At 42.6% G+C, this 24,305-nt stretch overlaps 2 protein-coding genes across 3 annotated transcripts; one reads left to right on the forward strand and one right to left on the reverse strand.

Moving 5' to 3' along the window:
* The first annotated feature begins 1,123 nt into the window (after nt 1–1,123).
* Nucleotides 1,124–17,312, forward strand: LOC110978120 (phosphatidylinositol transfer protein alpha isoform-like). Of its 2 annotated transcripts, XM_022232855.2 has the most exons (10): nt 1,124–1,283; nt 2,400–2,430; nt 3,692–3,840; nt 5,532–5,631; nt 8,136–8,216; nt 10,390–10,473; nt 11,258–11,329; nt 13,746–13,838; nt 15,236–15,358; nt 16,120–17,312. In XM_022232855.2, the coding sequence occupies exons 1-10, from the start codon at nt 1,210–1,212 to the stop codon at nt 16,159–16,161; spliced, it is 849 nt and encodes a 282-aa protein (XP_022088547.2). In that variant the 5' UTR covers nt 1,124–1,209; the 3' UTR covers nt 16,162–17,312. The 2 variants fall into 2 exon arrangements, with proteins under 2 accessions (XP_022088547.2, XP_022088548.2); XM_022232856.2 differs by lacking the exon at nt 13,746–13,838.
* On the reverse strand, nt 14,966–24,064 carry LOC110978119 (uncharacterized). Its single transcript, XM_022232854.2, has 4 exons — nt 21,245–24,064; nt 19,999–20,178; nt 19,477–19,698; nt 14,966–18,459 (listed from the first exon to the last, which is right to left on the reverse strand). Exons 1-4 carry the CDS (start codon nt 23,251–23,253, stop codon nt 17,934–17,936), a joined length of 2,937 nt encoding a protein of 978 aa, XP_022088546.2. The 5' UTR covers nt 23,254–24,064; the 3' UTR covers nt 14,966–17,933.
* Between the last annotated feature and the right edge of the window lie 241 nt (nt 24,065–24,305).

Genomic DNA, 24,305 nt, shown 5'->3' on the forward strand with positions numbered 1-24,305 from the left:
AGTTATTCTCGATTTATATGTATGCAAATTTGCATGCATATTACTACTATCTTTCTGACATAATTTCTAGAGTTTAATCAAGTCCAATTCCTTCAGAATTCTGCAGAAAAACCGTAAATTTCAATTCACCAATTCCAGATGTTTGTGCAGATTAGCAAGTTTTGTATTTAAGAGCCAAGTAGCACCATTTACTAGTTAGATCGTCTGATATAATTTGTGTACACGGTGATCTTTTCCTTAGATTTGGTGCATACTACGCATTCATACACAGACCTATTTACCTTAATTACCTAGTGTGGACATTCCTTTCTTTTCATACAGTTCAGAAAACTCAGTGAAAATACTCATTTTTCTTGAACTGGGGACACGATTTTCAGCTTGATTTTTGTACAAGGTTTCCTTTACTATTCTTCTTCCTTTTACGACACATGACCCCTACCCCCAAATGCCTCTAAACTTGCTTTTCAGAGAAGGAGGAAACGTCCACAACACGTATTCCTTTCCTGCATCGTGTGGACATCTTTTGTTCACAAATCCACACCAGGAATGCACTTTTGGCTGCTACCGGGGCACAAGCGAGGATATGCTCTGTGCCGTGCAGTTCGTGCTCGTTCGAGAATCTGCGATCCAAGAAAAAAGCAAGGACTTTCTAAAAGATTTTTCTTCTCGGAATTAAAATAGCTCACAAAATAGACGAATTATGCTTAGAAAAGGCTCTGAATCCGAAGCAGCTCTGTTGTTTTTCACAACCACACTCCTCTACTTTAATAGATACTGCCTCTATGTAGTTTTCAATGAGTAGGCGGAGGAGGTCTCACAACCGCTAAACCACAAAGGTTACTGGACCATGCAGCTGTTTGACTATGCAGCGTGTGAGACAGCATTCCAGCCTCGACGACTCTGATCTGCCTGAGATTTTTACTTTCAATGGGTTCGTTGTCCCGAACATACTTTTACTTTTTTGTAAGTTCGGTAGTTTCGGTGGGTACTCAACGCTTCAGCTTTTGTGATGGTAATTTGGTCAAGGCTGATTGTCGCGAACTACGTTCATTGTAGTTTTTCTGTAGCACTGCTTTTATGCTGGTTCTCACATTCTGATGGACAAGTAGCTCGTGTGTGGTTCCCCAGTCAGCAGTGGTTTTTGCCCGTCTTCGCACTCACCGCGTACCTGTTTGACACAAGTCAGGTTTTCTGAACCACCTCAGCAAGATGCACTTCAAATTACTGATGTGGTTGGTTGCCATGTGTTTGCCGGGAGGAAACGCCATCATTTTTAAAGAATAGTAAGTACAAAACGACATTCAGTGTATCTGTCGGGGACTGTCACTAGTTAGCACAGGACTATGGCACATCACTGTAGTAATGTATGTCACCGAGAAAGTAGAGAGAATGACTCAACAATGGGCAATACTCCAGGTTGGGTGATGGTTAATGACTCAATTCAGTAGGAGCTCTGCTGACAACTTTGTCTTCTCCGAATTCAATTTATAACGTTACTTCCTGTTGTGCAAAGATCAATTAACGACAAGCCCCAGGGGCCTGAACACGGGCTCCATAAGATTGTTCATAGACCAGGCAAAGTGTCCCCTACCTGCAACTCATCAGCAATTCCAATATATTGTGTACAAAACTGAGAAAAAATTCTCAGAGTCGGTAATTCGATGGTTGATCATCCATTAGTAGGGGACGAGGCAACCAACATCCTCGTGTAAGGGTGTAACGTGTAAATTCCAGCAGTAAATCCGCCTTGAGCAGAAGTATCCCCTCATTTGGTTGACAGGGCCAAACTGGTTGGGAGTGTTCGTTTTGTTGGTAGTGACACACACGCAACACATGTATCTCGTGGTCGTTTGGGAACCAGCGACGTGAAATTCCCACCAAAGGAACTTCCGTTGCTAGGTTAAAGTGTGTCATGTCTTGGTCCAGCTCTGGGCCTGTATCATTGGGGGACCACTTTGTACCAAATCAGTTATCGACTTGGCGCCAAGTCTTATACAGAATAGTGCACTCAACAACCTCAGCATTGGCGAAGCAAATATAACAGTTTGCGACTTGACCTGACTAGGACAAAGAGACTTGTGACTTTCGTTGTTTCTGGACAAAAACGATTTTTTTTTACTTGACTCGTCTTGTGACCAAAATTCTGACTTGTGAAATGAATTGAGTTTAGATTAAATGAAGTGTGAGTTTCATAATCATATTATGTTTCTTTACATGCCAATTGATAAACCTTGTTTTGGCTCAAGAATACCATTTTGACGGCCTTCCTTTTTACATGTTTTACTGCGCTTGTGGAAATCCTGTCGTAGATTCGAACACCATCCACTCGTAGTAGAGATATGTGTCTGTGCTCTGTTCCGTTTCATCATTGGATGCTTTCAATTTTATTTTATTTTCAGTCGTATCCCGCTGCCCTTTTCGCGCGAAGAGGTATTTGTTTGAATTTCTGTATTTCTAATGAATCTTTGGTTTTGTTTTTCTTTGTTTTAGTTGGAACTGTTCGTCTTTTTGTGGCTTACTGATTTAATATAATTTCATTTCGTTACATTCCTTTTCCTTACTTTCAAATTTATTTTTACTTCATTTCATTCTTTTTCATTTCATTTACAGTTCACTTTTATTTCATTTCTTTCTGATTTTGTTTCATTTCATTTCGTTTTGTTTCGTTTTATTGTGTTTCGTTTTATTCCATTTTATTTCGTTTCGTTTCAGTTCTGATGAGTTCAGTTCAGGGGGAGGGAGATCATAGCCCCCAATGTTCCCCTCCACATTTGGCAACATGTGTTCGTCCGTGAAAAATTTGTCATTTCCAAAATTCAAATGAATTTGGAGAGGGCGGGTGAGACAGAAGTGAAATGGGAGGAGATGGGAAATGGAATACGCACATGTTATGTACGGGCACATAATAGAATTTTCGTCCAGGTGGATATTTTATTTTCCAATTGCTTGGTTTCACCCACACACACACACACAAATATTCCAAATTTCTTTTATTGGGATTAGGTTTGCTTAGCCTCGAATGACGTTTTGCATTCCAAAGCCCACTCCCTATTCAAGCATCTACTGAAATAAGGCAACTACGTGTTGCGGCGTGTTCCGCAGAAATTGGGTCAAATCTTCACCCCTTTTCATGACAAGTCACACGTGAATATTTAAGAAAAACTGGTTTTCGAGAAGTCGCCAGAGACAATATTTTTTCAAGTGAAAAAGTTTATTAATTACAAACCCTCATATGATTCTTTGAGAGGTAAAATTTTACCTAACCAAATAATTAAAACAAACACAGCTGTAATCAATAAGTAAAGATGCGCGTCCGTTAGTGAAATCGAAATATCATGTTTTCCTACTTAGGGACCCTTGTGTGCAATGTATTTTTTTTCCATAGGGAAGCTTAAAGGGCACACTTGCACACGCGCGCGTCACAATAAGTGTACAAAACCCATGGAACCCAGTCACTGCAGGCAACAATGGTTTTGTTATACCATGGTCGTAGGTTTCACTGTAACGCTCTCATATCTGTAATATGCATATTTTGTTGCAAGATAAATTAAAACACCGACAAGTAGATGGACGCACAAAACATTGTTCAATAGGTTTGTCTTGTGCAGAAATTGATCAGACTACATGCACAGGTCGGGTGAACCGTTTCTGTTAAGCTTTCACTGCTATTTTGTATTTCAAATCACTATAGTATCGGATTGCTCATCTGTGGTCCACGGCAGAATGGAGCCTTCTAAATACGGGAGGTGGAGACGGAGTTGAAATCATCGTAAATGAAGAGAGGGCGTTTGACAACGGCAAAACGGGTCAATACACGGACAAAATCTTCCATGTTACCAGGTAAACAAGACTGCGGATTATTTTTGGACGCGCAGGGGTGAAACTTTCAGGTGAACATTTGATTGAGGTGGGGTGGATAGGGCTACACCTTCGAGGTGCGGTCTAAAGTTTTGGAACGCCTTCTTAGTGGAGTTAAGAAAATTTGCAGTGATCTACTTACCCAATGATGTTTTCTTCCCCCGCTTTCTAAGAACAAAATTGGTTATCGCTGTTCTGAGTTAGTGGAACAAAATTACTCTGACGGATCTAGCCATTACACAATGTGTTTGTGTGTGTGGGGGGGGGGGAAACTAGTGGAGGTGAGCCAAAAGGAGCAAACAATAGACGGTTTCGGCAAACACATGATGCTCGCCTATCCATACCATTCTTTCGCTAACGACGTCATCACTTTATGCTATCTTGGTACGGAACAGTAGGTGTAACATTTTGGGTTCGTAAACCACATGAGTGTCAAATTGTATTCTGGAAAACAATCTCTCACTTGCAAGACGCTTGGTGTCTCGTTTGTTCGAATGGCAATGCCTTTGCGTTAAGTTGGGGGTGCGTAACTTTTCTTTTGAACAAATGAGCGCCACCAATGTTGCTAGGTTACTGCATCATACGCCAGGGTCAAGCCTAAACTATAAATGTTTTGCAACCTCTATATGTACATTTATACGTGTTGTGTCATGCGGGTACGCGTAGGAACCCAGACCAATAACTTGTACGATGAAACTGCCTCGTGAGAAACAAAAACAAAACAAAACAAAAACCAAACACAGTGGTTGTAAGTTATGCCAACTTCTGCATCGGCACTGGAATACTGTGCAAACTCTTTAGAAGCCCCTTTATACTTTTTTACACGGGTAAACGCATCTTTTACAAAGTTACATTTCATAATTTGCAGTTACCAAAAACGTAAATAATGAAATTATTCTTGAAAGTTACGCTTACCGGGGAATTGTTTGGTTTAAGAGATGATTATGGCGCTGAAGTGACTGTGAAATTTTTCCTTCTGGCAAGTTGCCATTTTGAAGAAAAAAAATGATACTAGATAATTCCCAATGATGCGTGTCAAGATGCATTTTGTTTGGTGGGAAAATGACATTAAAAGCACACGAGGGCGTCGACGCGACAAAGACACACGTACTGTTACTGCAATTCATCTGCGAGACATCGTGTTGCCGCTTTCCAATGAACGCTGATTCAGGCACAATTCAAGACATGACTCAGCAACGTTTGATCTGAAATAAAAATCCTATCATTGGGTCTGTTGTTTTTCTGAAGATTTATGTTCACTGAGTTGAAATTTCTGTGAAGTTCACATATGTATTCCTAAGAAACAATAGGCCTGGCCTAACTTTTTTAATTTGTCGAAGGCGTTGGAATGGAAAACCTGTGGTGTTAAAATCAGCACTTTTTTTCGTGTAATCAGATGACCACACCATAGGGTTTCCCCTAACACCGCTGGTGTTACTTTGCACACCTATAAGTGTTATAGTGCACTGGAGGGTTTTAAAAGTGACACCAAATAAAACCAAATTCTTAACACCAGTGAAAAGTGTTGGTCCTCTGATAACACCAGGGGTGTTAAATTTAACACCCCAGTGTTTGCTGTGTATGAATTGCAAGAGACTGGCAAAGCGAGAGGGGTTGGAACATTTCAAGGAGTAAAAACTGTCAGGTAACATTTTGTGTATCACCTTTTCCAGTAAAGTCCCGCGCATTATTAGGGCTCTTTCACCGAGGGGAAGTTTGGAGGTTCGGGAAATATCAAAGAATGCGTTTACCGAAGTGGAGACGGTGTTAAGCGTGAGTATAGTCAACCCTGTCATCCCGCATTGGTCAAGAGTGGGGAGTTGTTTATTCTGTTTATGTAGTCATTTTTGGTATTGTTTTATGGGGACATTCCTGGGTACTTTGTTTTAATTAAAAGCCGTTCTCCTTGTAATAATTTCCTCCCCTTTTGCTTTTTGTTTTTGTATTTTGTTTTAGTTTTGTTTCGGTTGGTTGGTTGGTTGGTTGGTTGGTCGGTTGGTTGGTTGGTCGGTCGGTTGGTTGGTTGCTTGCTTGCTTGCGTGCTTGTGTGCTTGCGTCCATGCTTGCGTGCTTGCGTGCGTGCTTGCGTGCGTGTGTGCGTGCTTGCTTGCTTGCTTGCTTGCTTGCTTGCCTGCCTGCCTGCCTGCTTGCTTGCTTGCTTGCTTGCTTGCTTGCGTGCGTGCGTGCTTGCTTGCGTGCTTGCTTGCTTGCTTGCTTGCTTGCTTTCTTGCTTGCTTGTGCTGCAATTTCTGTCAAAATTCTATACTACGAGTAACCTAAAAAAATTATTTTGAAAAACTTTGCATTCGATAGAGTTTCTTTTAGCGTTCTTAGCGTTTCTTAGCGTTCGCTGCTCATTGTCATGTTACATTTCGCAGATCAAGAGTGAATTACTTCAGTTTGTATGATCATAAGGTTAACACGTAGGAACGTTTTACTTCTGAAATTCTGTAGTTGCCCTGACGTATAAAGGTGAATTTCATTCCGTTTGCTCTATGGTTTTGCTAATAACGTCTAGTTAAAGGGGATCTGGGGATGTATTGGCGACCATAAAACAGTCGGACTGGTTCAGGCATGACCGGGAACTGACTGGAGATAAGAATCTCCAAGGGGTGACAACACCCTTCGTTTTGGGGGCATCCGGGCTGCCCCGAGGGTTCTTAATCATCTGTTGCTCCAACCAATGACTAGACCTTTACACTTCCCTAATGCACTGCTTCCACAGGGGAGTTTAAAATACGCAATAATGGATAGAGTCCATTCTAGTTGGGAAAAAATAAATGCAAGTCAATTTTACTTGCACCATCAAAGTATGACGTCATTATGGTCGGGAAGGAATTTCTTCGCCAAATGAAAAACAAACAGTTTTCCGAGTGAACGTGATATTGACTTCAAACTGCACATAGTCCTTGAGCCTGTTTGTTTCACAATGATCTGGATCACGATTTCTGATCTGTCGTTGGTTTCCGGACACCAAACCTAGCCTAACAGACGGTGCGAACCAGCGATGGAATCACTGATCGAACTTGCACGAGATCTAGATCTGCGTAAAACAAACTGGCCTCTAGAAGTTATCTGCAAATGAAAAACCAGACCCAAAATCGTACGAAGACTTCATCACAGACCTATAATGGCCGACACGTACTTTATGAATAGACTGTAAATTAGGAGAGTTCCACGTTATAATTCCAACCTTAACATTGCCGACAAGTTCAATCAGACTAAAAAGATAAATATCCAAAAATCCATCGTTCAGAAGTTATTTTCGTGACGTCAACAATATCAGAGGAATTAACGTTTGATCTTGTTCAGTAAGGTCCAGTTTCGCATTGTTAATGATGTCATGATGAATCTCAAAAAAATATGCGATAGTGTTTGTGATAAACCATAATTAACCACAACCATCAGAATAACAGGTTTGCTTCTACAAGCTTTCGCACGGTGGAAATACTGTAGGGAATAATGACGGTGGGGGGGGGGAGTCATGCAATCATAAAAGAAAATAATGAATCATGATGACGTCACCTAAATCACTATATCAAGTTCTGTCTTTATGGGTACAACATTTGAACATAATCGAACCTGGATTTCAGTTTAGCATATGACCTTGGAAATTGTTTATTCGAGAGGGTGTAACACGGACCTCGATGACATCATTGTTTCTTCATCATCTGACATACATCTTTCTGCACTGTAATGTCCTTGGTATAGTGACGAAAAGCTATGTACAACGTTCGAGGGCTCAAGGGATAAAAACTCAAACACGTATACACCAAAACATACAAACACCAACAGACAAACAATAAAAAAATAATAATGTTAACAAGCATGAACTCACCGTAAGACCAGTACAATGTATTGCCCACATATATGGAATAATGCCTCGAATGCAGCAAGACCTAGCATAACCCTAATGACTTAAGGAAAGAACAATAATTGGCCTCGAGCGGGAACAAGAGAGGGCGCTGTTTTCGTAGCGACAGCAGATCCTTTGGTTGCAATTGAACTTCGCTGGTTCACGAACGACTAGGACATGCACACGTCACGGTTGCACCGCTACCAACAAATTGAATACTTCCGACCAAGGCCGTCCTTTTAAACCGATGAGGGGGTGCTTCTCCTCGAGGCGGGTCAGATCAAACGTTACGACACCACGATTATTTTCTCTCTCTCCTAATGGACTCTCTTTGGGAGGTTCTCTCTTGTTTCCTTATGAGGTGTTATAAACTGGCTTATCCGAGTTAACTCTTCTCTTCCATTATTTTCTTTTCGTCTAGAGTCCCCTCTACATGAAAGACAACTTTCACCTTACAACCTACACACGGCTTAAGGAGGCTGATAACTGCCAACAGGACGACGTAAGAACTTGAACTCTCTGCTTCACCACTTAAAAAGAAGACTAATTCCATGCATAAATTTATTGTCAAAGAGCTTGTGGTATAACTTATGTCATGTGGACACCAAAAGATGTAACTGGATGCCTCAATTGGACTCCAAAGAGCAAGAATGACCACGTGGACAAAATTTGAGTTTTTGCAAACAGCTGCCACATTGGGATTTAAAATGACAACTCATGTGAAACCTTTGTAAGTCATCTTAGTGCACGCGCCCCTAGAGCTCAAAGGGCGTGTATAGAATTTGCAAGATCTCAAAACGCAACTGTCAAATTATCTTGAAATGCCTTACTGTAAAGTAACTACATGATAGTGTCAATCTGTAAAATCTTACTGCTAGAAATGCAGTCATTTTCGAGAGAACACAGATTTTATGTTATTTCCAAAGATCGTCCAGACAGTTGGCTCATATTTCACAACCGTTAAGTTAACAGGCGCAGCGAAAACGTGTCTAAAGCATTGAGTCTATATGAACGGGTAATATACAAACTGCCAATACGCCTCCGGTAAGCCTGAACTCATGATTAAGTGTACAAAAAGATACATAACCATAACTAACACGCAAAAGGAGAATTTGGACTGGTTTAAAATTAAAGTTTCTTTATGAAGTGTGGAGGTTTACCCCATGTGAATATAATCATCTCGCTATCACCCGTCAGATAATGGTTTGGTCCAATATCGGAGCTCCCTACCGAAGCCTGGTTTTCTCGGACAAAATCTCCTATTTGGGAACATTTAGCTTTCTGTTTTTGTCCAATAACAGTAACTCCCATGCCCAAAATGCAAGGATCGTTTCCATATCTGTTTATTAATGAAGTCTTTATGATGGGCCGGGCACTGAGGTGTGTGGACGGTTGTTACCGACGTATACGTGTGGAGAGCAAACAATGATTGTGTGGTCGATCGTGCACATGTACATGTAGCCTACATGTGCAGTATGTGTGGTCGCGGTGAGTGCAATCACTTTATCTACAGGTGAAACGTTGTATATTCGATAGATTCTCAGCGTTGCATGGTTAAAGAGAAAACACAAACTCGAATGTAAATTTGCCAACAACTAATACTACGCAAAGCTATGGGAAAAATGCATTTTTGAGGGCCATAATCGGTCTGCAGATCGACCTGGCCTGTGCATTGAACACGCACTCAGAAACGTCTCCCGTGGATTTTTGCGAGACAAGTTACACCAGCTGCGCTTCGAGAGTTAAAAATAAACTGCGTTTTCTTCGATTTTTTCAAAGTAGTGATCTAAAAAAATTGATTAAGCTGGGGAATAGTAGACAAAGTAAATCACAAGCCCCAAATTGGCTAATGTTGACAAATTGCAGTAAATAAAAATCCTATACGCTAAACGAGCGCGTTAGTGTAAGTCCACTGCTGCAAGGGCATCTCTTCGTAAACTAGTCCAGTATCAAAGTAAAGGTTTGCGTAATACATGTTACAAATAATGTGTATCCTGGAATGCAGTGGTGAGGCAAGTTTCCTGAGGTGACAGATGAAATGTTCCATCCCTCGAGGCAAACCTGAGTGGAATGAAACTTTTCATATGTTCCCTCATGAATATATGCTAACCATTGCATGAATATGAAACATCCATTGTTGTTTATAAATGTAAATCTCCGTCGTCATTCCCACTTCTTGTCTGAAGTCCAAACGAGCCTACCGTAATAACATCCGCCATGTAGCGAAAAAGATTCGTGCCCGACGCATGGCCACCTCTCGCCAACTGAGAGTACTGTGCTATGTTAGACTGGTTCATGTCCCCACATTATTTTTCTCTTTCTTTACTGTGTATAATTTTGACTTGGGGCAGGAATTAGTCCGGCAAAGTGAGGTTCTTTTCAATAGGTACTGTTGTATAGTACGAGCAGTTTAATAATATGTGACCAATGCTCCACCAATCAGGTGGCGAGAATTCTTGCAGGTATTGTACGAAGTACATGAAGGCACTGGTTGCGTAGCAACGTGGAAGTGTGTGTGGTAGCACCCCCTTCCCCTTGACGACCAGTTAGAGCAGTTCCCGTAAATATCAAGCACACACGCCGAGTCACGCTTCTGATCATTTGTTATCTATCATTGACCACGCTCATGTTAAATTTCACAATCGATGTACCTGTTTTCTTCTCTCATTTGGTAGGTATTCAACGACATTTATTACGAAGCTAATTACATGCACAGGGAGGTGATCAACATAGACATCACAAGGGACATAGACCCCAGGGTAAGCTGAAACTTTGTCTCCCACGGGGGGTCTTTGCCTAAGCTCCCCGTGGTGACAGTTGGCGTGTCCACATTATTGGAGAGGACGAGGGCTTTTCCTGGTCAATACAACGACGCCTGGTTATTGACTAGCCCCCCCCCAAAAAAATAGATCACGCCTCTGTTGCCCTGAAAATGGTACCCCAATAGTTTTGCATCATGGGGGGCCTCTTGCTGGCACCAAGGATTAGACAGATTGCGTCTTTGCTCTACGGTGTACAATAAACTAACTTTATTTGGTTTTATTTATGTTATCTTTGATGAGGGTAAGCTCTGATCAGTGTCAGTACTGTTGTCCAAAGAGGCCCTCAGATTTACAACGCGAGTCGCAGGCTTAGAAGGCGCCTCAGGTAGCCGCCAAACAGCCCACATCTGTATAAAGAGGGGATGATGAGAAGCAGTTACGGTGTTAGAGGTGGGAGGAAAACCCCAGAGGAATAGTCTGGGTAAAACCCACGGAATCGGGTAGGGACTGAAAATTCAACCCCCAAACCACTACCCCAAACTGGCTCCCAAAACTGTATTTTTTGTGTGTGAATTGCTGTTAGCTAGTGCCTTGCTCGTGACATCTTGATGGATGGGCGAAGAACCAGCGTTAAGAGTTGAACGTTACTGTGTGGTTGAATGTCTTTCTTTAAAAGTATGACAGTTATGTTAAAATCACAGCTAGTGTAATGCTCACGGTGTCTTCAGTCACTGTATCTATTTTTTGGTTTTACTTTCCTTTTGCGTTGTTTATGTTACAGGACTACAAGGAGGACGAGGATCCTACAAAATGTTTCACTTCAGAGAGATTGAATCTCACTCCTGACTGGCAGGTAACGCAATTACGGCCTTTGCACGCTCTGATTTCTTTTGATTAGCCTCATGATTTGAAAGTTCCAGCTACGGTCGGCAGCGAACTAAACTTTGTTTTTAAACTGATCTTTTTTTTTTCTTTTCCTTTTTTGAGGGAATCATTGATAGAATAATATAGAGTAAAGGATAAAAACTTCTGTGTATCACCCGAGGTTTCTGTTGTGGTCAAGCCCCTAGGCCCTACATGGTCTACCACGTTATATAGTTTAAACCATCAGCTCTTTGAACTCTGACAAAATACATTATTTCTTATGGAAGAGCACTGACGAATGAAAATGACGACTACACGAGACAAGACTTCCATTTTTTTCTTGATTGGATACCCATGGACCCCAAAGGTAGTTCTTAAATTCGTACCTTGCAGTTCTAATGAACCAGTTCGATTATGCAATAGCCCATTCGCCCGTAAATGAAGCGTGCCCGTACGCGAGGTCATGAGACGTGCGTGTAGGGTTTGCCACACGTGTGTTCGTGCCCCTCATTTAGTTTGTGTGCATGCGTACTAAACTCCTACCACAGCTACATGCCAGTAAAATGGCTCTTGACTCGGATCGGAGAGGTGGACCCCAAAAGAAATCGATCGACATCAAGCTAAGATGAAGCTGTTTGCCCCTCATTTCCATACTGATTAAAATTTAAACACTCAAAGTCCCTATTGCTAACTTGCGCACTAATAAATAACCATTTTCTCACGTAAACAGAGTCAGAAGTTGGAAGTGAAGTCAACATTTTAGAGGGGATTTTTTTTTCGTTTTACCGGGTTTCCTGGACATTTTTGTACTTGTGAATGGTGAGGAATATCATGCACGCTCCATTGAGAAAGCATCATGCAAGAAGAAAACCGTATGAACGAGAACGGAAAGGTTTTGTTTGTGCCTTTTAGTTGGGCAATTTGAAGTCGTTGTACGTATTAGTGCAATGCAGTAAAAGTTGACTCGTACCGAAACGTACTCGTATCCAGGGGGTGTGCGTGTACGTGTATGCCTTGCCCAAAATCTGGACATCTCATTTTTGACCGCTGTCGGACTAGCTGCGCAAATTTGAATCCGCATGAAAAACGTACCGCATGTCAGACAAACGGCTCCTGATGTTGATGAAATAAACTGATGGATACAAACGATTTATTGGTCTTCCAGAGAGTAACACTGGCGATCTGAGGATAATTTGACAAAAGTGTGAAATTGGGCACTACGTAAGGTGCAAAACACAAAAAATGACGAAAAATAAACGGTCCCAATGAAATACGAAGTGAATTTCCAAAAAGGTTTTCTTCCTAGAGGTAATGAACTTTTTTAATAAGAGTTACTATTCTTCGATGTGGCATAATTGCAATTAGACACAAAATTAGGTTTAAAAAATGATGTTTTTTCATAATTATCCTTAGCCGGAGATCTTTCTTACCAGAAGCATTTGAATATCACCCTTCGATAGACTCTTGTCAATTTATTCACACACGAGGTCTTCAAGGGAAATGGCCGCGCAAATCCCTCACATGGGTCACCACCGATATGCGTCGTCTGCTGGAAAAATCATCAGGCAGACGACCATAATACATATTATGTCACGGTTGCGCATGCGCGGATGCCCAAACTAAATGCACGTGCAGTCTATGGGAACCGAACATACGTGCCCCTATCACTGAGCACGGCCCCTACATGGACTCCAGTGTGAGCTTTGTTTCCAAACGGTTGTGCTTTTTTGAAATACCAAGTTGGCTCATTAGCTGTTGCATCGTCGACCGCTTTCGCAACCTAGTGGTCACCATCAATGGAGTAAATTTGTACTGGGAATTGGGGGTGGGGATGGCGAAAGGTGGGGGGATGACTTGCCCGGTGATGAAATTTGAAAAGCGGGGAACGGGACACCATTTTGACTCTATATAGGTCGATGTCTACGATATTAATGTATATCTGTAATCATGGTTTCAGAGGGGCATATTTATGGATTTGTTTTTGTTTTTCCTTTTGAGTAGTATTAATTACATGCATTTTTCGTTGGAAGTCAGAAAAATTCTTCAAATCCTCTTTAATGTTTTGCTCCCCGTAAAAGAACAAATAAAGGGGGTGAACCAAAAGCCCTTCCCAACTCAAAAGGTTGGGGTGATTTATGTATCCCCCCCCCTGGATTTACGCCCATGGTCACAACATCAAATGCTGTATGTTTCAGATTTCAGGGAAATCCAGAAATCCTTCACAATCCGCTTTAAATTTGTTTGCTCATCATAACACAGTGGGTGGGTGGGGGAAATGATTCAATAGGTGTGGGTATATGCCCCCTCCCCTGGGATTGATGCCCATGATTATAGCTCTAACTACGGCTGAACTAATCCTGGTAATACATTTTGGTCACTGATCGTCGTGTTGTGGTTTCATACAGACCCAAGCTACTCCAATGTGTGTCTACAAGCTGGTGGTGACGGAGTTCAAATGGTGGGGTTTGTCTGAGAAAGTAGAGAAAATGCTGGTCAAGGTGATCAATTTCACTCTAAATCTTTTAAGATAAAGCCTGCGAAATATTTCGGTCCTACGTTGTCTCCGTTCACGATATCAGAAAGGATCTCGTGTAGTGTTCGGGTTACCCCAGCTGGCAAACACTTTAGCTTAATATTATTCCCTGTATCCTTTTGGGTTTGCTCTGCAACGATATTATCAATTTTATTACAGTCTCAAAATAATTTCACAATTTTTATAAAATTATTAGGTCCAACGCCATTTTGCTCCTTGAAAAACCTTAGGCCGTGTCCAAAACGGGCTTCAAGAGCTACGGCTAGGTCTATTGTCTACGCGTCTCCACGCATTTCCAATGGGACGAAAACTTAGACCTAGCTCCAGACAAGATATTCGGGTGCAGCCTTAGTTACATTACCTTTAACAACACTGTATCAAAAATAATGCTGTGAATGTGTTCATTGTGGACGTAAAAATAATGAAATTGATATGGGTTACCTCGAAAAGCGTACCCCACATTTATGACTGGGTCTTAAGTTTTAATTTAAAAAAAAACCATAATTATGCACGAAGGTAATTAATTGGCCATGACAGCGAAAAGCTAGGGCGGCCCAGTAAGGCAGGTGTACAATTTCAATCCGCTTCTCTAGGTTTTCACTAAAGACACATCTCTGGACAATTTCGTAAGATATTCTGGTCCTAAAGTGTTTTGGAGTACAAAAGATAGACTTCCATATTTTGTTTCATCCGAAGCGCGTAAAGTCTACAGAAATTAACAGGGCTCCCTGTTCCCATGGGCTTAAAATAAACGGTGAGATAAGGGGAACGATGCATCATCCTCTAGCCAGCCCACTCTCGGACTCATAGCGTTCGTTGCTCTCGCTGGTTTTTACTCTATCGCCTAAAATGGTTACGCCCAGTAAAGAGTACCATTAGGCCTATATTTTCGTCCCATAAGAAAGCTTATTTTCATTAACCTTCAACGGCATATGTCTACAAGCAGTTTGCATGTCTGAGATGAATTCTGCTACGGCGGTGAGGCTGCCCTGACGTTGGTCTTTCGCGCATGCACAAAAAGTTAACTATGTGTGGTCCATGAAAACCTGAATAACAAATATCACTTACTGGACACGCTCGAAAAAGAGCAGGTTTAACTTCTTTCCACTCAGGGGAGCAAATTTTTATTTTGTGCATCACAATACCATCTTATACACCACACAATTGTCGTGTAGAGGATGGTGATAATTTAGGGTTTCTTGAAGACAAAAATAAATAAACAATCTCAAAAATCCGAGGATTCTCAGAGAAAATGACCATCAAGTTTGCACTGCTATACATCTGCAATGGATAGGTTATGTTCAAAATTGTTCATGTTCAAAACGTATTAGTAAAACGTCTATTGAATATGTCTCTTTCCAGGCTGCTAGGAGATATTTCATGCAGCTACATCGTCAGATGTATTGCTGGGCTGACCAGTGGTTTGACTTCACAATTGAGGATATCCGCGAGATGGAAGAAGAAATGGAGGTTCGCCTGGATAAGGTAAATCACACGACGGCGCATTTGGCTGGATGCATGTGTTGGCCATCTCGAAAGTTAGGTAGAACTTTTTTCATTATTGAAACGAAATAATTGATATAAATTCAATTTCTGAAGAATTTAGTATCTGCAATATATTTGTATTCTCAAAATGTTTTGGCCACATTAAAAATGTGAGGTTTTGAAGTCAAATTAGCCTTGCATCATCCCATTTAATAGATTACATTAGGGAACACAAATTAAATATGGCTTCCCCGTGAATTAGGTTGACTACAGTGGGAATCCTTGGATAATTATAGTGATTATAGGAGGCCTGAGGTGTACCAAAAGCGGGCGCACTATTCCTAGAAACGGAAACTGGAAAGCGCATTTCGCTGGTTCACAAACGACTATGAAATGCATCCGTTAAGGTCACGTCACTGCCAAAGAAATGAACACTTCCTACCGGCATGGCTCTCTTCAGCCGATGAGGGGGTGCTTCTGCTCGAGGCAGACAGCCCTGTTTAGGCTATTGAAATATAGGGCATTTTGTCCAAATGCTAGTGATGCGTTTGTCATGCCAAAACGTGCTCGGTAAAGTTGCGGGGGAAAATCGAGCGCCTATCTTGTGTCAGAGTTCTACACTTGAAGAGCCAAAGTGGCTAGCTTTGTCCCCGCGGGCTGTTGTCAGAGTGTACATAATTATGATCCAAAATGGACTGGAAGCCCAGTTGATCAATCGCTTCCTACGACTGACTGTTTAGTATCGCTGATCCCGTTGACAGAAAAGACACCAAGGGCAAGTGACTGGAATGAGTGAGAATTAGTGAGAATAAAGACGTGTAAATACTCAGCAGTCGGCAGCGGATGCAACAGGATGTCCAGAATTGGCAGACACCTGCACTACCCCTGACTGTGCTTCGACTCTACGCATGACACCATCTTGGTTAGAGAAAATGGTGATGGTAAAGACATGATTTGCTTATATCACAATTTTTGTTCAATTAGCGCGAGATTGCCTTCGGGATTATGATTGATTAGTTCGTTGGTTTTTTTTCTTTCTTTGGGGCTCATGTTTATAATTACACTTTGGGTCTAGTATAAGTAGTTCTAGGTAAAGGGATATTTCCAACTTTTTTTTCTTATACTCATGTAAAGCTTTTGCATTTATAACTATTGAAGAATGATGCTTAATTAATTACAAGATGAAGTTGAGTACATCATTTAGATTTTTAGTTAAGGGCAAAAGTGTACTTTAAAGAAGCCTGTTGTAACTTTAAAGGGTCTGTGTGATAAATATTCTAGAACAGCTCTTGACACATACCCATACGTGTCTCAGTCAACATTATATTTCTTGTTTTCGCTATTAATAAAGTCGCTGTGATGCCTCTTAAGCTATAATGCTAATCGGATTTCCTTATCCATGAAAACACTGTGACGTTCACATTTTGCTGGCTTAAAGTGCCTTTGTTTCCCAGATTTTTTTTTTGCGTAGGTACATGTACCTAGCAAATGAGCAAGCTCTCCTAAGACATGTTTGATTACCAAATTCGTTTTAGTTATTTCAACAGAAAGCACAAACCCCTATAAACAGTGACTAACCCGACTGACACCACGATCCAAAAAGCATGGTCAAGTAACATTCTTTTACATTTCACTTTTGAACACACGTAACCCAAACGGTTGTCAAATAGTGTTCTTTGAAAGTATAGACGAGTTATGTAGTTTCATTTGTAGCTTTGCATTTGTCAGAAAGTTGTACAATTTCATTTTACGCGTGTATTCATGAGGACGTTTCTGCACAGTTACTGTAGAAGATGTTGAGTTTTTTTTCCGTCAGCGTACACCTGTTACATCTACCCAACAACTAGCCTAATATCCAAATCTGGGTCCAAACTGTTGCAAAACGTTTAGCATTGCAGGAAATTATTTAGAGATTGCTGTTGAAATAAATGGTGAATGTGTGTCGTTAACTGCACTACTCTAAGCATCACGTTGTCCTCGTTTTTCAATACTATCGTCAACCGGAGTAACTTTGGCAGGTTACAAGCCTGATCGTTTATGCTTCTCAAAAAAATCATTGTATATTGCTTTTTTGTTACATGAAGCCTTACGTCTTATCTGGTAGCAGCAAACATCCATCCACTTCTTTTACTTACCATATGGTTTGGGGCAACGTTGGCAGGTTCCTGGAATTTAATTGTTTGAAAAGCATTAAAAAGGATTATAACAAAGTTTTACACATGAAAAACCTTTCAGACCAAGCCTTCAACAGTATATTTTATGATAAAATTACTTTCATGGAATCAATTGAGAGAATCTTCTCTCATTCATGTAACGCGTTGCCAATAGGTATGACGACTACAACCAAGGGGTGTGATTTGTGTAATACCAAAACTTTCCTCCCTACTCAGGTATTATTCGACAAAAAAAAGCCGTCGGGGGGATGCTCCAATTCCCACCACCACCCCGCTCGAAACCCCGCTGGTCTCCTTGTATGTGCATTTCTTACGAGAGTGGAAGCCTGCATGCAAACCCTTAACCTTTCTTCAAATCTGATGTTTTGTCAGGGAATTTGGTGTTTGTTGTGTGGATTTCATTAGCTGGCGGTAAAGTAACTGTATTTAACCAGGTGCTTTCCAGTCGGGTTGAAAGCAGCGAAGCATCTGTCCCCAGTCACGGCCAGTCTTGTGTACGTGTGGCGCGTCTGAAACTCCTTCACGACCGAAACCCCATCGCTCTGGGGAGTGAACGCCAGGACCAGGAGCCTTCCCTCTACGCTGACGATGAGGACGCCCTCTGGTGCTGACACTGCGGCCAGTTGAGCGGTTGTGGCGGGAGAGTCAATCTTGCTGACCAGAGCCCCGTTGATGGTGTACCTTAGGATGTGATACGGCTCAGAATGCATGACCACAATGATGCTGCTCTCCTCGTGAGAGCGGTCGAGGCAGACGTTGTGCGCTCCGACGGCCAATGATCCTTTCGGCAGCTCAATGCGAGCAAAGATTTCCCCCTTGTTTTGATGGACGTAGAGCCTCTGTGAATGGCTATCTCCGATGATCACGTGGTCTGTTGGAGTGAGGATGATGCTGACAGGTTTGATGTTGTCCTCAGTACAAGACCACCTGTTTGGATTACATAATAATACAATAATAACTGGTTTTATTTATACAGGGTAACCTTATTAGGAAACTGCTTTGCATAAATGGCACTGATCCAATTTGAAACATACATTGATTAATATACGGTAATCTAATATTATAAAAATAGTAAAATAAATAAAACGGGTAAAGTTTAAAATAAGAGGAATAAACACTGTAAAGCACAGGGCACAACTAAATCTAGCAAGTAAAATGTTAAAGGCAATACATTAAAATGAAGTAAAATGGAATAAAAGTGGGTTAACAATATGGAGTAAGACCTGGAAATCAAAAACGAAAGTTTCTCACTGAAGAAAAAAACAGTAAATATCTTCAAATACCACGTGACGAAAATAACTCAGAAGAAACTGTTAAATATGTCAGAACTCAATGAAATAACGGCCAGATCACGTCACAACTTGACATTTTACGTTGAAGTGGGAAGGTGCAGGATTTCGAAGAACACCGCAAAACCCCGTTTTCATAGACATTTTCTGGGTAGTATCTTCAACGTGATTAGACCAAGGCATAAATAAATATTCCTCAAGAGTAACTCCAAGATATTTATACAAATAAACTCGTTCAATGGGCGTGTTACCTAAGACAACCTGCACGTGGGAAAATGTTGGTAATCTTGGACGAGAAACAAAAGTCATAAATTTAGCAAACTTGTTACTTGTAGCACATTCATAAGACATTGACTATTGACATTTTACCTGTATGATGTTAAAAGGGCTCAAATTTGTACTGTGGTTGCTTCATTGCGTACGCGGCAGCATTCGAAAAGCAGTAAATAAACCAACCAACTGTGGCGAGTGAAAAGCAAGGTCCCTAGATACACAGGGGGCGCTGCACGGAATCTTGTCCCACGCTGTGGTTTCACCACGAAGTGACGTGTCGTGGAATGCTGCCGCACCACGGGCTGACGTATCGTGGGTACAAACTCCATGGACGGTACGTCACTTCATGGTGAACCCGACACTTTGAGCGATGTGCGCTTACCTGTCTTCCAACTTCCCGTGGGCGTCGCAGGTTACCACGCGTTTGTAGTACGGCACCAGCACCGCCAGCTTTCCTTCCTTCGTCACCGCCATCTCCAGAACCATCTTCTTGCGCAGTTGAAGGTCCAGATCGAGCGATCTTACTAACTCAAAGTTACCGTCGGGCTCCAGCCGATAAACTTGGCATCCTAGCCGTCCACAGTCGGCAACCAAGATGGAGTTGCTGTATTCGAAAGAGGGCCTGCAAAATCAGTTCGGAGCTGAGACTTTCCAGAAATATATATGAAAGTCGTTGAAAGTGAATGCAAGAAGTGGGTTTCTTGATGTGGGTGGTAGAGGTGGTGGTTGTTGTTGTGGTGGTGGAAAATTAACAGTTTCGATCCACGGTGCTGGTTTTTTGTTATTATTATTATTTATTTATTTGTTCTGGGGGAGTACAATTTTTTTTTTAAAAAATCAGGAAATTGCTGAGTACTCCTCCCACCCAAAACGTTACTGATGAAGAGATTAGACATGTACGTACCGGTGCGATATGTCTACGGCCATTCCAGAAGGGGCCTTGTACCCACCCGGTGGATCTTCAAATGGTAGGCTCTCCTGGACTGATATCACCAGCGGCATAGCAGCCTTCATCGGGATGCCGCAGATTTTGATCCTGACGTGGTGGCACTTGGCTACACGGGGTTTAATCGTTACCGTGTAACTGGGAAAAAATGTGATGATTTGGATTTGTTTAACAAATTTAAAAGCGAACACAAATTTGAAGGCATGGCAAAGAAGGGTATCGCCTTCATTTTAAATTCCTTCAAAGTCCGAGGACAAAATTCAGTACTTAGTCACTGAGTGGGGAGTGTATGTGCTTGCCACGTGTTTGTTGGTGTTGAAAGATTCATGTAGATTTTCAAACGACAAAATTGGGCTTTTGACAGTTCAGCAATTGGTGTCAATCATAATCACGAGTGACGTAAATCTGTGTCTAAGGTTATGGGTGGATGACGTCGAAAATGCCGAGATTGAATGTCTAAAAGCAGCCGAGTGGTGCTCTCTAAGTCCCAGAGATTAAAACTAGGGACAAAGACGTTTTAAAATGAAAATCGTTCTCAATTTAGATTGAAATACTCTGTCAAAATAATCTCTTCAGTCGGAGTTCGAGTGAAAACTGGATCTCATCGATTGAAGAAATACGTCTGGTCCCCAGTTCCCGACTGAATTTTCGATCAAAAAGTTTTAGTTTTCACTCTTTTGAATACGAACGATTCACAATAGTGCGCCACCAAGAGTTTGCAACGCACTGGCCAATCAGAACGCGCGAAATTTGTCGACCCTTTCCAAACGCGCAATGGGTCGACAAATTCCGCGCATTGTGATTAGCCAACGCGTTGCAAACTCTTGGTGGCGCACTAGTGTGAAACGGCCGTATTAAGAGAGTGGCTGTGGGACAACATACATGTATAACATTTTGCAAGGCTTATTATGCTATGTATTGTATGCTTTCATGCTTCATGGAAGACACAATACGTGAAATTTATGTCCAAACGGTGCATTTACAGTTCATAGTTTTCATTTTTTTTCAAAGTGTGCCCAGAATGACCTACCCAGTCAAAAGGGTGGGGGTTATAATATTAAGCCCCTTGCTTGGGAGTTTACGCTCCTGAATCACAGTGTTAAGCGGGGTATTGAATTAGCCTGAGTAAGCCCACTTGTACAAGAGGGAACGATTGCAGAAATACCGGTGAGACTTATGCTTCCTTTAAATGACCAACTCTCACCTGCCGTCCTGGTTATCTTCGACGTCGTATGTTCTCAGTAATTCGCTGGAGCTCGATAATTGAACTTCAGCTGTAACACTATAGCCTCCGGAAGTCAGTGGTTTCCCAAGATGATCATGGGTTTTTAGGTTAAGCGCATACGGCATGTCCAGGACTGCGGTGTTTAGAGGGCACTTCCCCAAGCTACGCGTTGAAACAACCGTGGAGTCTGGATGTAAGGGGTCGACCTTGATGACGAAGGGGCTGTTGGGGATGGGAACCCCGTCCGTGAAGACCGACATATTCAGCTTCCCTGCAAATGGGGGAGTGTAGACGATCCGAAAGGACCCATTCTCGTCAATTGGCGTCACCTGTGCTTCCGTGGACGGGAGTTGTTTTGCCTCGTCTGTGGAGGTCCTAGGGTCATGGGTTGCTCGGGAACTATCGCCCATGGAAAACAGCGCAGTCACAACAGGCGGGGCTGGAAGACTCCCAAGGCCAGATAGTTTGACGACGACGTCGTGTTCACATTTGGCAAATGCGTCCTTCCACGTCACGTCGGTAACCAGTTTGGTATCACTCTGAGGAGGGTCATCACGGGTGACGGTCGACATCAAGGGTGGACTTTCTTCGATATTGACTGGAAAGGGACTACCTTTAATGGGCACTCCAGAGATGCTGATGTTCAGCTGATGAAGTCCCGCCTTCAAAGTTCGGAACTCGAACTCGTAAGAGCCACCACACTTCTGGCCACCCGTGCACTCGGTGGTACTTCCGTCTGGTAATCGAAGGTATGCAAGCAGACAGTCAAATGAGCACGCAGGATCGCCTGACGAAAGACGGACTTTATGTGTGGCATTGGCGGGCAAGGGTGATGACCCCACTCTCCCGGGGAAATCCAGCTTAAATGGCAACGCAGCGTCATCAGAGCGTTCCTTGAGCCACCTAAGGCGCAACAGGAGATCATTGAAGTCGGACACGATCTGATGACGGTCTTCGCCGAAGGACAGAAAGGTGTCGCTCGCCGACTGGAAAGGCAGGTAACTGTTGACATCTATAGCGTCGAGCTCGCGGAGCCGTGCAACAGTCTGTCCGCTGGCCTTCACGAGGTTGACAGGGTGGCCAATTTTGCAGGCTGTCTCAGCTAACTTGCAGGCCGAGTCGAATTGGGCGGCTAGTGACTCAGCACGGTCGGCAAGATGCTTCAGATAGCCCATCCTGCCGACACACATGACCTTCATTTCTGCAATGACCGCGCTCTGTCTATTCTGAAGCAGTTTGTTGAGGCTGCCGAAGAGTGCCAACGCCTCGGCGGATCTCTCTTCAAACAGATCATTCGTTCGGCCGATCTCGGTTTGGATTTGTCCGGAGATAAGACACACAGGAGCTCGTTTACCCCGGACAGCAGAAGCAAGACTCTGCAACTCGGCTTTCACATCAGATAAGGTCTTCTCCAGATCGACGACATTATGAGAGGAGTGGTTAGGACCTAAGCAAGACGAGCAGACCTCCTGGCACTTTTCTCCCTCCAGGGACAGACTTTCCTGCCCGTGTTTCTCCGTCCGCTTCTGCAGGTCTTCCATGGACCAAACGATATGGTCCTTGAATTTACGCATCTTACGATGTGCCTCATCGCACACCTGGCAAAGGAAGCAAAGGCAGTCGGCATCTGAGCAGAAACTGATGGCGGGGCCTTCGTCTGCGATGCACGAACCGCAGTAAAGGTCACTAGACCCGGTCAGATCCACATTCGGACAATTTTCCGTCAGCGTCTTCGCGGTGAAGTTGTCTGGCAGACCATGCACGCCACCCGCCGGGAGATGAGTCGTCAGCCGACAGACAGGGCATTTCAACTCAGGCGAGTTCCGCACCAACTCGGCCAGACACCCAAGGCAGAACCCGTGCAGGCACGTGAGCAATTTTGCTCTCCTCTCAGACTCGCCATATCTCTTCAAGCAACGCGGACACGTCAGTTGGTCAACCAGCGGTTGTCTTGTCACTTCTGACAACAAACGGTTCTCGGCAGCCATGCTAAACGAAAATTAGCTACCCCAGTAGGCTGGCTCACACAATATTATGCTCGAATAGTCGCGACTACGAACCTATAAATAAACAACTGAGATTTTGAGCAGTGCACTTAAATGGGTACATGTTCTTTCCCTGATAAAAACGACCTTCAAAGTATCGTACACATTCCAAAACTCAATGTTCATTTAAAAACCATTCAACAGCTTGTTGACAAAATAAGCAAGCTGACCTCAGGTCAGCGATGAATACCCAACACCGGGTGCAGTCGTCACTTCTTCTGGACTTTATAACAATAGGTTTAAAAATAGCAATGTACTTTCCTCGGGCACGTAGGTCTACCAATGCTATATAATGCAGCCTTTGCGGAACTACTGTGAATTAAGGCTAGCCAAAACTTCAACTGCGACTGGAAAAGAGCTGGCCGTCACCTATCACATCTTTGTTCACGTCATCTATACCTTGCAACTTCTCCACGCACCGAATCAAAATTAGCATGGTAATCCAGCACAAACTATGGTGTTTCTAATGTATAGTTTGGAAAGACCAGCGTATTCAAGACAGCACGCAAGTGTGACATTATAACTTATAACATTTACATTAAAGCACCGGCTCCTGGCCTTGTCAGTTGTTTGCGGGAGTAATGGTTGGACCAAAATAAATCTAGGCCCTTTTCCAATACTTGACTTGGGCTCCGTCTCAGGCTTCGTTCCCAAAACCAATCCCCGATTGTGGGCCTGAAGCGTTTGAATTAAATTGGATTACTGTAATTTCTGAATTTCTTACATCTTATTTGATGTTTTGTGGCACTATTAGACTAATTACTGCGCTTACAGCTTCAACGTCAGCTAGTTAAACAACAGTTGAAGCCTGACACGGAGCCGAAGTTGAGTATTAGAAAACGGCCCTTATTTCCCCAAGGCAGAAAGTGAGAAGATGCAAATGCTTGAAAAACGCCTATCCGTACAGTATCTACTCCGAGAGTGAACAAGAGAGGGCGTCACCTGCATTGAAACGACTGTCCTTTGATTGGGGTGGGAACTCACTGCGTTTGCGA

This window comes from Acanthaster planci, linkage group LG10, assembly GCF_054643075.1.
Source record: "Acanthaster planci isolate LZ-2023a linkage group LG10, COTS_SCS, whole genome shotgun sequence".
NCBI classification, from domain to species: domain Eukaryota; kingdom Metazoa; phylum Echinodermata; class Asteroidea; order Valvatida; family Acanthasteridae; genus Acanthaster; species Acanthaster planci.